We start from the raw sequence: 13,366 nt of genomic DNA, 5'->3' as shown, positions 1-13,366 counted from the left end.
GATGAAACAACCAAAGAAAAAGTCAAGAAATTTTCCCAAAATTAAAGCACCTAAGTCTTCAGGCTGAAGGAGCCCACTAAGCACTCAGAAAAATGAATGAAAATTGACCTACACCACAGTAAATCACGAAATTTCGTAACATCAGGAAGAAAGACAAGATTCTATACAAAGAGAAGGAGAGGGGGAAAAACAGGGCATTTATAAAAAAAATGAGTTATTACCAAAATGGTTTCAGACTTCACAACAGCATTCTGAACCAGAGCACCATGGGTAATGTCCATGAAATTCTAAGGCAAAACTACTTTCAATCTAGAATTCTGTCCCCAGGCAACCAAGTACGAAGATAGACAAGATATTTCACACATGGAAGCTTACAAAAATTTACCTTCCAGGTACCGTTTTTTAGGAAAGCTACTAGAGTAAGAGCTTAACCCAAATGAGAGAGGGAATAATTAAGCAGCGGCCATGGGATCAAGGAAACAAGAGATCCAACTCAAGAGAAGCAAAGAAAATTCTTAGTAATGGAAGAAGATCCCAGATATTTGTGCACTAGGACAGTAAGTAACCAGTCCAGACTAAAACAGGCCAGAAGGCGGGGGAAGAGCTTTCTCCAAGAAGGAACCAACAGCATACTGACGTGTTAAAGTAGTGAAAGAAGAAATAAAGAGTTGGGACAGAGTTTGGGAATACAGCATTGTATTTAAAGTAAGGAATTTAAAAAAGGAATTAAAAAACAAGAAGGACAATTATTAACACCAGGGAAAAACAAAAGCTGGGGAAGAAAAGTTTCATTGTACATCAGTGATGTCTCAAAAATGTATACAATGGGGGCACCTGGTGGCTCACTTGGCTTTGGTTCAGGTCGTGATCTCATGGTTTGTGAGCTTGAGCCCCATATCGGACTCTGTACTGACGGTGCAAAGCCTGCCTGGGATTCTCTCTGTCTGCCCCTCTCCCACTTGCGCTCGCTCTCTCTCTCTCTCTCTCAAAAATAAATTAAAAGACTTAAAAAAAAAGAGATTAGCAAATTGAACATGGAAATCCCACATTAACATATGAAAAGAAATATTTTTTTTAATGTACACAATTACTGCTCTCATATAAGTTATAATGTACCTATACTAAAAAGATGGGAGGTAGAGAAGGGCACACAAATGTGGTGAGGTCAGAAAGACACAAGGTAGAAAAAAGAGTTAAATCTTGATTTTCCAAGGTAGAAAGTCAATGGCTAATGTCTAAAACTGAAAATCAAAATTTAAAAATTACTCTATGAGCATTTACATTAGAGATCTGAGAGATGGAGGTTAATATTAAAAGAAATAACCAAAATAGCTGAAAGTAATCCTGTCCAAGGAAGAGAAACTGAAGAGAATGTGAGAAGGATGGAGAGGAAACTGCTGGTTTTTTATTTTAGTAAGCTTTACACACCACAGTCTCTCTGTATTAAAGCCATATATAACTGTCAGAAATCAAAATTTAGTTTAGGGGCACTCTTGATCTCAGATCAGGTCTTGATCTCAAGGCTGTGACTTTAAACCCCGCTTTGGGCTCTGGGCTGCGCATGAAGCCTACTTTAAAAAAAAAAAAAAAAAAAAGGATGCTTGGGTAGCTCATTCCGTTAGGTGTCTGACTTCGGCTCACGTCATGATCTCACGGTTTGTGGGTCTGAGTCCCGCATCGGGCTCTGTGCTGAACGCTTGCTCAGAGCCTGGATCCTGCTTCAGACTCTCTGTCTCCTTCTCTCTCTGCCCCTCCTCAGCTCATGTTCTGTCTCACTCTGTCTCTCAAAAATAAATAAATGGAAAGAAAGAAAGAAAAAGAAAGAAAGAAATTTTAAAAAAGGGTTTTCTCCTAAAACAGCCTTCAGAGGATGGCCTATCACATACAGTGTCAATCATCTTTTTCTGAATAGTCTTCTTTACATCTTGGACCTTCTGTCCTTTAAATCCATCCACCAACATTACCTAAAAGGATGAGAAGTGGGGGGACAAAACACAGACAAAACAATTAAAATTTGCCTCGCGTTCCCTCCAAATTTTTCCCTAACTAAATTTACTTCCATCCACAACTAAGATATTTTTAGTGTGAAATCTATCACATTTGTAATCTTAAGTTTTTATTTTGCCAGAGCTTGGGTGATCAATATATACAACACACTTGGTTTTTCTTTTGCCATGACTAGAATGGCTATCACGAACAAGATGAGGAAGGATCCCTCATGACCCTCCCACTTCTCAGATTTCCATGGGGAGAGAATTTCAATAGGCTCACTCAGTTCATTCCTGAAGGAAGGCTTTGGGAAAATGAACGGAGCTCACACAGCTCAGCCCCAGTTAGACTTCTGTTTCCAATTCTGCCTGTTGCCAGCAAGCATTTTTCTTAGCTTGGCCATGTGATAAACCTGGCCCTTATAGGAAGGCTGGTTTTTCAACTCTGCCTTTAACGTAGTGAGGAAATTTAATCCTAGGGCTAGGTATTAGCTTGCCCATTGTTGTCACAGATCCACACAGTCCCCTTCCAGCTCATATTTTGACCTCCAGCTATGTGACTCCTGTTTCTCTCTGAAATAGTTTCTATCTTAAATGGAAAAGAAAGATGTTTTCTGACCTTCCAATCCTCTAACATGCTCAAGTGCTTTATATCAATTTAATTGACCACTATAAAATTATACTTATAGATCACGTTAGTAAAGTGGTTAAGAGCACAAACCCTGGAGCCAAGCTCCCCAGGTAGACCAGTTCTGCCACTGGCTACCTATCTGCTGATCTTGGGTAAATTACTTAATGTCTCAGTGCCTCAATTTCCTCATCTGTAAAACAGGAATGATAGTGCCTACTTCACGAGGTTATTTTGAGATTTAAATAAGTTAACATTTAAGTGCTATCTGTATAAGTGGTAGCTTTTGTTACCACCCAAAATGTGTAAGTCACTTAAAAAAAAGACACATAACCAATTGTTGGTTATCCAGAACGATGAAAGTGAAGGTAAAAATAAAGAATTCCCATTTATAGCCTTAAAAATCTTCATTTTAACCTCAAGTCACTAGCAACTTGGCTTGATTTTTACTTTCTCTAGCCTAATCCTCTTTCCATGGAAATGTGTAAGCCACATTAACACATGCACAATTAAGGAGAAAAGAGAGGTTCCAAACATGTCTGTTGCACTCCCCTGGCATTTAGTGGACATTAGCAACTAAATGAGAAAAACTGCTTATTTAAAATATGAACTCCTCAATTAAAAGAGCAAAAGGGACCAGGTATTGTCCATGCAATAAACCTATGAAATTGACTCCATAATAACATGAACTAACTTTAAATAATCTTCTCAAGAAACTCATTTCTTAGACATTCCTAAAAGACACAAATATATAATTTCTATAAGTGCCATTGAACAAAAAATAAATAAATTTGGAAACAGAAGAACACAATCTCATATTATCTCTCAAATCAGTATGTAGGTGAAACTATATTGAATCTTTCTATTTTCTTCTAAATCATTGAAAAATATACAGAGCAAAACTAAAAAATTATAACTTACACCATCATAAAACCCTTTTAGATATAACTTCTCCTTAGCTTCTGCAAGTTTTTCTCGGTCATTCTGGCTTTGAACTTTCAACTCATCACAAATGGTTACAGCGGAAAGATTTCCAAAACCTGGGATTTCAATGATTGGCACCTGTAAAGAACAGCAATTTCAGGACCTTATTCACACTGAATGATCATAAAAACGCCCTATGGTGCATAATTCATTTTCCTCTACTGTCCAATGAAGTCATTTCAGATTTTATACATCATTACAAGAGCACCACACATTAGGTAATCACTGTGACTAACATCCAGATGTGAATTTGTCTTCTTACTCTCCTCCACAGGAACTACCCAAATTCTCTGCACCAACCCCTAAATTGTCCCTCCCTCACTATAAAACACACCTTCTCCAGCTCACAACCCTGTATTGGCATATAATTCTAAAACTAGCAAAACGATATAAAAAACTAAATCTAAGGATGGTCTTACTTCTGGCTTATAAAAAGTCTTCTAGATTCTTCATGAAAGTTATTTGCTAGTAACTAAATTTTTTTTTTCTTCACCAGGCACTAATATGAAAACATAAACATTCATGGCTAACATGGCAAAATTTTGTCTTTAGAAGCTTGGAAATTGGCCCTACTAGCAAAATAAGCTACTATAAAACTGGTGATGCTAAAAACATTGTTTGTTTCAGAACTGCAGGTGCCAGGTGCTAAGAAAATACTTACTCTTGGTCTTTCTCTCACTCTTAAGTGCCACAACAGATAGCAAATTAAAGTAAATAAACTCTAAGCAAACTCCCTCTTATTTTTATATCCACTAATTATTTAATTTTGTTACAAGGAAAATGCTAGCTCTTTTTTTTCAATGACAAAGAGATGGGTATGAATATTCTGAGTCCTCAGTGTACTCACCGGCTCAAATGGCAAGACCATGTCATCTCTAATTCCATACTTTGCTCGTAAGGCCTACAAAAAAATTTTACAAATTAACACTAATGATCAACACTTCATTGGCATAATCATTGAGAGAACAAACTCCAAAACTTTTTAAAAAATATTTGTTCTCCTAAATAAACAAATAGAAATTAAAATATAAACTATTTGTTCTCCCTTTCGTATGGAAATTTTTTAATTTTACCAAATATCTCAAGAAGAGATCTATGTCACTAAAAAACTCAACAGTTTAAATTACAGTGAATTGCTTAAATGATGAAATAGTAAGCCAAATGGGGCGCTTGGGTGGCTCAGTCAGTTAAGCGTCCAACTTCGGCTCAGGTCATGATCTCATGGTCTGTGAGCTCAAGCCCCGCGTAGGGCTCTGTGCTGCCTGACAGAACAGACTGACAATCTGTGCTTCAGATTCTGTGTGTCCCTCTCTCTCTGCCCTTCCCCCACTCATGCTCTGTCTCTCTCTCAGAAAAAAATAAAATAAAAACATTTTAAAAAATTAAAAAGAAATAGCAAGCCAATAGCAAAAATTCACACACACACACACACACACACACACACACACCACTGAAAATGAGGTTCATATTCTAGGTTGCAATGAAAATGTGAATATGAATATTACAACTTTTTCTAAAGTTTTATGGAATCCAGCAAAACATTAAAAAAGAAAAATCACATGATCCTATTAAGAGATGCAAGAAAAGCATTTGAAAAAAATCCAACACCCATTCCTGATAAGGAATCATAGTAAACTGGAATAGATGCAGACCTTCTAAAACTTGATAGACTATCTACAAAAAACCCATAGCTAATATCACACTTAAGGATGAGAAATTCAAAGTATTCCCACTAAGATCAGGTATGAAGCCAGGATGTTCCTCTCATCACTTCCTTTCAATATCGTTCTGAATGCCCTTGCTAATGCAATAAGGGAAGAAAATAAAATAAAAGGTATACAGATTGGGAAGGAAGGCATAAAACTGTCTTTGTTCATAGATGGAATGATCATCTGCGTAGGAAAATCCAAAAGAATGAAGGGAAAAAAACTCCTGGAACTAACAGGCAATTGTAGCAAAGTTGCAGGATACAAGGTTAATATACCAAAGTTCATTGCATTCCAGGGGTACCTCAGATGACTGAGTCAATTAAAACCAACTCTCGATTTGAGCTCAGTTCATGGTCTCGAAGTCTGTGAGCCTGAGCCCCACATCAAGCTCTGCACTGACAGCACAGAGCCTGCTTAGGATTCTCTCTCGGTCCCTTGCTCTCTCTGCCCCTCCCCCACTCGCATTCTCTCTCTCTCTCTCTCTCTCTCTCTCTCTCTCTCTCTCCCTCCCCCTCGCTCAAAATAAGTAAATAAACTTAAAAAAAAAAAAGTTAATTGCACTCCAATATACTAAAAATGAACAAGTGGAATTCAAAACTAAAAACACAGTACCACTGATATTAGCGTCCCCTCCAAAATCAAATACTTAGGTACAAAAGCAGCAAAACATACATAAGATCTACGTGAGAAAAACTACAAACTCTATGAAGAGAATCAAAGAACTAAATAAATGGAGAGATACTTCATGTTCATGGACTGAAAGATTCAGTATTGCCAAGATGTCAATTCTTACCAATTCCAATTTAACCTACAGATTCAGCACAATCTCAATGAAAATCCCAACAAGTTATTTTATGAATATCAACAAATTGATCACAAAGCTTTATACAGAAGCAAGAGATCCAGAATAGTGAACTCAGTACTAAAAAAAAAAAAAATCGGAGGACAGACACTATCTGACTTCAAGACTTACTATAAAGTTACAGTAATCAAGACAGTGTAGTGCTGGAAAGAAGAGACAAATAGTTCAGTGCACCAAAATAGTGAGCGCATAAAGAGAGTCAACTGATCTCTGACAAAGGAGCAAAGGCAATACAATAACTCAAAGATAGTCTTTTCAACAAATGTTACTGGAATAACTAGACACCCAGGTGCAAAAAAAAAAAAAAATGAATCTAGACATAGTGCTTACACTGTCATAAAAATTAACTCAAAATGTATCACAGACCTAGATGTAAAACATAAAATTATAAAATTCCTAGAAGCTAACGTAGGTGAAAACTTAAATGACCATGGGTATGGTGGTGCCTTTTTAGATACAACATCAAAGACCTAATCCGTGAAAGAAATAACAATCAAACTTCATTAAAGTTAAAAGCTGCTCTGCAAAAGACAGTACCAAGAATTAAGAGACATTGGGCACCGAGGTGGCTCAGTCAGTTAAGCATCCGACTCTTGATTTCAGCTCAGGTCATGATCTCATGGTTTGTGACATCGAGCCCACATGGGGCTCTGCACTGACAGCATGGTCACAGGGGAGAGAGATGAACAAAAAGAGCACACAGGACTTTTAGGGCAGCGAAAATACTCTATATGATATACTAATGATGAATCTATGTCATTATACAGTTGTCCAAACCCAAATATACACCACCAAGAGTGAACCCTAAGGTAAACTATGGACTTTGGGGAATTATAATGCATCAACGTAGGTTGATCCGTGGTAAGAAATGCACCACTCTGGTGGGGAATGTTGATAACGGCAGAGGCTGTGCATGTGTGGGAACAAGGGGAATCTCTCTACCTTCTTCTCCAATTTATTGTAAACCTAAACTCTAGAAGTCTTAAAAATTCTGTGAAATATTATGTTTCAAATATATACACATATAGAAACAAGGTAGAGATAACAGTTCCAAGATATGATAGCTTTTTCACTTCATAGTTGGTTCAATGGTACATAATGAGATGATAAAGAATTAATAACAACATGAAACTCAGATACTCACTTGCTTTTTCTTCAAATCTCTGAGGGCAGCAAAATCATCAGGGGAGTCAGAAGGAACACTTGTGACCACACCAGTGCCTTATACAAGAAAGTATGGAATTAATTAATACAACCAGAATGCAATCACCAAAGTATTTCTAGAAAGAAAGAAAGAAACTCTTTACCTTTATCCTCCTTAATGGTGAGCATTGGAAGAACATAGATCACCTTATAAGATGTTAAAGGTGCAAAAAGCGACACACCAAGCATCTCCTGTGAAACAAAAAGATCAGCATAAAAGGTGAAAAAACTTATTTTACTCACTCAAATTTAAAAGTGTTAATATTTTTAAGCCCTGAGAAGCTAACATTCAAAAATACGTGAAGTAAAACAAACTCATTCTTTTATACACACTAGACTAAAAATAGTTGTAAATAATTATAATTCCCAAACGTGATGTCATAAGGTGGTCAGGAAATTAATACACTAATACATTGCTGGTGGCATTGTACTCCTTGAGGGAAACGATATAAGAATCATAGCGAGACACAAAAACATTCACACAACTTAGATCCAGCCAGTCCTAGGAATTTACCTCAAAAGAAAAAAACATTTTTTCTTTGAGAAGTCTACCCAATGCTGTGTTAACTACAACAGCAAAACCTGGAAACAGCTAAAATTTAAATGATAGAAAAAGCATTTAACAAAATATGAGATATAAACAAAATAAAATACTGTATATCCATTTAAAACAATGATTAGCAGGGCACCTGAGTGGCTAAGTTGGTTGAGCATCCGACTCTTGACTTCGGCTCAGGTCATGATCTCATAGTGAGTTCAAGCCCCACATAGGGCTCTGGGCTGAAAGCACAGAGCCTACTTGGGATTCTGTCTCCCTCTCTCTCTGCCCCTCGCCAACTTGCTCTCTAGCTCTCTCTCCAAATAAAAATAAATAAATAAACTTAAAAAAAAACAAAAACAATGATTAGGAAGACAAATTGTATGAAAAACACACATCTAGTTTCTCTTAAAATCCAAAGATTCAACAATACTGAACCCATACTCTCAAAACTAAGCTAAAGACTGCACCTCTCAATTCCACACAGTTCCCACCGGCCCGCTTTATTCAAAGAGAAACTGCTTTTATGGAACTTACAGTCACGTGGGTGAAGGCTAAATATCGTAACAGTCTTAAGGGCTAAAAGCTGTTTTTTAATTTATACCACCCATTTTCCTCACTCCAAAATCTGTTCAAATTTACAGGGAAAGAAATTGCACTAGTAACAGGAAAAATCTCTGTTATTAACACTATTCCTAAAAACTTCTCAGACACAACTCCAACAGCTGATGAGAAGTGACAGCACTGCTTGTAACAGAAAACAACAGGAATCTATTCAAATGTGCATTATAGAAAATGGTTAAATACGCTGTGGTACAGCCACACAATGGACTACTTATGTGGCTGCAAAACATAAGACATAAGGAAGCTATGCACCCACAAGGCAAATACCAAGACATAGCTAAGGAAAAGAAAAAAGAAGAAAGCAAGATGCAGAAAAATGTGATAAAGTATACTGCCATTTGTGTTTTTTGTTTTTTTGGGTTTTGGGTTTTTTTGTAGTAATCTCTACCCCCCAGTGAAGAATTCAAACTCAGGACCCTGACATTAAGAGTCACACACTCAGGGGCGCCTGGGTGGCGCAGTCGGTTAAGCGTCCGACTTCAGCCAGGTCACGATCTCGCAGTCCGTGAGTTCGAGCCCCGCGTCAGGCTCTGGGCTGACAGCTCGGAGCCTGGAGCCTGTTTCCGATTCTGTGTCTCCCTCTCTCTCTGCCCCTCCCCCGTTCATGCTCTGTCTCTCTCTGTCGCAAAAATAAATAAAAAAACGTTGAAAAAAAAAATTAAAAAAAAAAAAAAAAAAAAAGAGTCACACACTCTTCTGACTAAGCCAGCCAGACGCCCCAAATTATATTGCCATCTGTATATTAAAAAGAGGAAGAGGGGCACCTGGGTAGCTCAGAAAACTAAGCGTCTGACTTTGGCTCAGGTCATGATCTCACGGTTCGCGTTGGGCTCTATGCTGACAGCTCAGAGCCCGAAGCCTGCTTCGGATTCTGTATGTCCCTCTCTCTCTACCCCTCCCCTGCTCACACTCTGTTTTGCCTCAAAAATAAATATTTTTTTAAAAAATCTAAAATAAACATTAAAAAAATTTGAAAATGTGATTTATCAAGATTCCTAAGATTAGCATTTATGAAAGGGTTTAATAAAATATACTCTGAAATTTTGGTAAGTAAATAAAGTGTAAGAATAAAAGCTATATAATCGTCCAGATTTAGTTACCATCAACCAAGATTCTTCAGAAAAACAAACAGCTGCAATTCTATACCAGAAACACAGGTAATCATATTCCACTGCAACCATTAAATCTCTTGGGGAGAACTGTCTATTTTTCAAGCAGATACTTACTGAACTGAAACATAAGAGTCAAAAATGCTATAGTGATATAGTCATACAAGGAATATTCCACAGCAATAAAAAAAGAACAAATCTACTACACACAACATGCATGAATTTCACAGACTTAATGTTGAGCAAAAGAAGCCAGACACAAAAGAGTACAGATTATATAATTCAATCACGTAAAGTTCAAGAACAGCAACTAATCTTTGATGACTAAAAGCAGAGTGGTGGTTACCTTTGTGGAAGAGGGGTGGGTACTGACTGCAAGATGGACGTGGGAGCACCTTCTGGACTACTGGAATTGGTCTGTATCTTGATTAGGGTGGAGTATACACATGTAATAAAACTGCACCAAAATATTGAACTTACGATTTACACATTGCATGTATTCCTCAATTAAAATGATTTTTCCAATGCTCTTTTCTCAAGTGTCATGGATAAAATGTTCCTCTAAATTTAAGCACTAAAATTAAAAATCTGCTACCCAACTCACCTCTCCCATTAATTCCTTAACAACAGGCACCACTCCATTGTGTTTGGTAAAGCCCTGGTATGACATATTCCTGGCGGCTCTCTGGGTGCAGATGAATATATCACCATTCGCCGTCTCAAACCCAATGTACTTCATATCAGGGCGAACCCAACAGTTGGTCTGTCCAAACATGGTCTCAGGTCTGAGAGTAGCAGCTACCAAGAAGATATTTTTCCCTTTCAGGCCACTAAGAAGAAAAAAATATATGTTTACACAAAGAAGTGTTGTGGATTCTATTGCATTTATCTGTTACTTCAAAAAGATAATGCAATAACTCTGCAGCGAACCTACCTTAATTTGGATGGGTACGGCTCAAGCACTTTCAACTTGATTAAAGTATATTCCTGAGGTCCCACACCCTAAACAAATAAACAAAACCAAACCTTAAGAAGAAAAAAGACTTGAATTAAACCCACACATAGAAGTGAGAGATCGGATTCAAATTTCTTAGATGGATTCTTGCATTGTTAGAATAATTCTTTCTTACAAGGAGGAGTCAGCCAGTAGGGAGCTGACTATATTCCCATAAAGCCTAAGGTGTAAGAAGTGACTTGAAAGACCACCTTCCCACTCCACACCAAATCAGAACTGGTAAAGGAGGCCCAGACTCTACTAAGTAAGGACAATTTGCTAAGAATTCACTTGAGAGTGAAGAATGAGGGGGGAAAAAGTGACTTAGAGTAATCACCCAAAACGGTGTTTACCAAAATGGGAGTCAGAATATGTAATCAAACAATCCCCCAGAGCAGCCATCATAGAAATATACTGGACCAGGGGCCAGAGCACAAGCATTCAAAACCTAGCTTGGGCTGTTACTAATATCTTGATCCAAGGGAGACAAAGTCTGAGACTTCATTCCTTCAACTGTAATATAACCGTACTGTGACTCACACAGGACTTATCCCAAAGAACACAGAAGACAAATGAAGAGTAAAATGCTTTGAAAAACTATGGCATACTACTGGAATTTAGGATACTGCTGGTGTTGACCATATTAAAAGTTAATACAGTCAGTAAACTGGGTCTTCTGAATTCAAAATTTTGATCAACTCTCATTTCTGTTAGATAAGTTACACCATAATTGAAAGCAAACTTCGAAAAGTAGTCGCTAGACTACAAATGCATTCAAAGATGGTAACAAAGGAAGATGAACTCATAGGGAATCCTAAGTTCAGATGCTGGCATTGTTGTTGATTTACTGTGCCACAGGTTTAGGCAAATGATCCTGGCTTCACTCAAGTATTATAAAGAATAATGTTACTAAGGAATGTAGAATGAACTGATGTCATGCATGGCTAGAAGTACTTTAGAAATAAGCAAGCACATGATCAAAGCAAGTATAAATGGAATCTGTGTACATCAGTTAGCCACATATCTCATTACCTTGCCCCATCTCTCTTTTTAGAGCAGTGTATTCTCCAGGGAGCGCTCCTCAAACATTAGCCTACATGTGAGTCATATTGAAAGCTTATTAAAGACAGATTCCTGGGCTCCACCCTCAGAACTTCTTATTCAGCAATTTGGGGATGAGGCCCAAGAATGTGCTTTTCTCTCACAAGCAGATGAGATGCAGCTGGTCCTAGGACCACCTTTGGAGTAACAAGGTCTTAGACAAGACACAGAATCTTACAGTAACATTCTGTTTCCCTCTTCACAGCCACCAGAATACACCTCAGCACTGAAATAAAATTATTTAGGTTCCTGATCTATTCCGTAAACTCTATGGCCATAGTGAGAATTATTATAATAGCTACTCTATGTCACAAATAATTACCTCTCCAGTTTGCCTATCATGATCCATACAAGGCTGTCCATCTTTTGGAGAATAAATGGTATACCTAAAAAATAAATAGTAAGTGACAAATATTATTATAGTATACAAGTTTTATCCTAATGTATTTGCCTTTATTGCTAATATCTTACAATATTTCTTCTAACTAAAACTTTTAACTGAACAAATGTCTACATCAATTATTTATGCTTTTATGAGTAGTGGCCAGCCTATTTAATGAAAGCTTTCTGCCTTCATTAAAGGTAATACCCCTGAAAACTATGCACCGGTCTTGGCTTTGTGGTATGAAACAGATTCGAAGTGTCTCTTTTTGTGCCGGTAGGTATGAAACAGATTCTAAAATACAAATTCAGTTATGAAGCACACATAGTTTTTAATTAATCCATAGAATCAAGGAAGAATCTTAAACAATTTATAGAAAAAGTAGATAAACTAACACATATATAAAATTCTTTTTCTGCTTGACTGAAAATACTGAAAAGAATTAGGGAGATCATAACAGCCAATACTCCTATTCTCCCTCTTTTTAGCAGCTCAGACACATTAAACACTGGTAAAACACTAAAATGCTGGTAAGACAAAAAGGAAAACAAAGGAGACATGAGAACAAAAAGGAAAAAAGTTATAAGAAGAGAAAGGATAATGAAAAAAAGAAGCTATCTATCGGTCACTGAATTACAATGCAGAGTGAAATTTTTCTTTATTATACTGAAGGACAACAAACTCACCGCTTCCCAAATTTTATTTTACTTCTTTCTCTTAATGTTAAGTACTGCCACCTGACAAATGAATCATAGTAAGGATTAACATCAGTGGTGATGAAGGAGCGACGCCAGTCGACCTACAGAAAAGAAAATACATGATTTTTGAGAAATGTGTATAGTTTCTATGAATAAAAACTCCCACCAATTATTTACTCTTTCACTCTTTATTTTCCAACTTAAAATTATATCAAACATTAAAAGGAGAACAATATTCAGGTTCCACCTATTAAATATATATTATAATTATATTAACTTGTAAAAGTTTTTAAGCACACATATTCATATAACAAACATATAGAAATTATAAGTTAAGAAGGAACATTTAAATAACACCTTTGTGTATTCCTAAATATACAAACTAACCTTTGCCTTCTTCATAGTCTTTGAACAGAATTCCCTTCTACTAACTGCTAACATATTAAAACATTTTCAATACAACAAATATTAAAGTACTTCGCTGCTTACATCAAGGCCCATAACAATAACAGAACTAATTCATTACTGGAATACAGGTGGAATAAA

General features: G+C 36.8%; 1 protein-coding gene and 1 long non-coding RNA gene across 3 annotated transcripts in view; one reads left to right on the top strand and one right to left on the bottom strand.

Moving 5' to 3' along the window:
• Positions 1 to 13,366, bottom strand: part of LARS1 (leucyl-tRNA synthetase 1) — a 77,477-nt gene that overhangs the window by 41,870 nt on the left and 22,241 nt on the right. For both annotated transcript variants that reach the window (XM_019414197.2, XM_019414198.2), the window contains 9 exons: positions 12,809 to 12,921; positions 12,063 to 12,126; positions 10,580 to 10,647; positions 10,250 to 10,475; positions 7,479 to 7,566; positions 7,316 to 7,392; positions 4,448 to 4,501; positions 3,538 to 3,678; positions 1,887 to 1,964 (listed from right to left, as the gene is read on the bottom strand). In XM_019414197.2, coding sequence (XP_019269742.1) covers positions 1,887 to 1,964; positions 3,538 to 3,678; positions 4,448 to 4,501; positions 7,316 to 7,392; positions 7,479 to 7,566; positions 10,250 to 10,475; positions 10,580 to 10,647; positions 12,063 to 12,126; positions 12,809 to 12,921 — 909 coding nt within the window. The remainder of the gene's footprint in view (positions 1 to 1,886; positions 1,965 to 3,537; positions 3,679 to 4,447; positions 4,502 to 7,315; positions 7,393 to 7,478; positions 7,567 to 10,249; positions 10,476 to 10,579; positions 10,648 to 12,062; positions 12,127 to 12,808; positions 12,922 to 13,366) is intronic.
• LOC109246305 (uncharacterized) lies at positions 322 to 12,992 on the top strand. The gene is made up of 3 exons (XR_002071296.2): positions 322 to 557; positions 12,323 to 12,398; positions 12,611 to 12,992. It is a non-coding gene; the product is annotated as an uncharacterized LOC109246305 (long non-coding RNA).

This window comes from Panthera pardus, unplaced genomic scaffold (genome assembly GCF_024362965.1).
Source record: "Panthera pardus isolate Hobbes unplaced genomic scaffold, ASM2436296v1 HiC_scaffold_2, whole genome shotgun sequence".
Classification (NCBI taxonomy): Eukaryota; Metazoa; Chordata; class Mammalia; order Carnivora; family Felidae; genus Panthera; species Panthera pardus.
The sequence above is the reverse complement of the archived record's forward strand: the minus strand, read 5'-3'. Positions and strand labels throughout refer to the sequence as shown.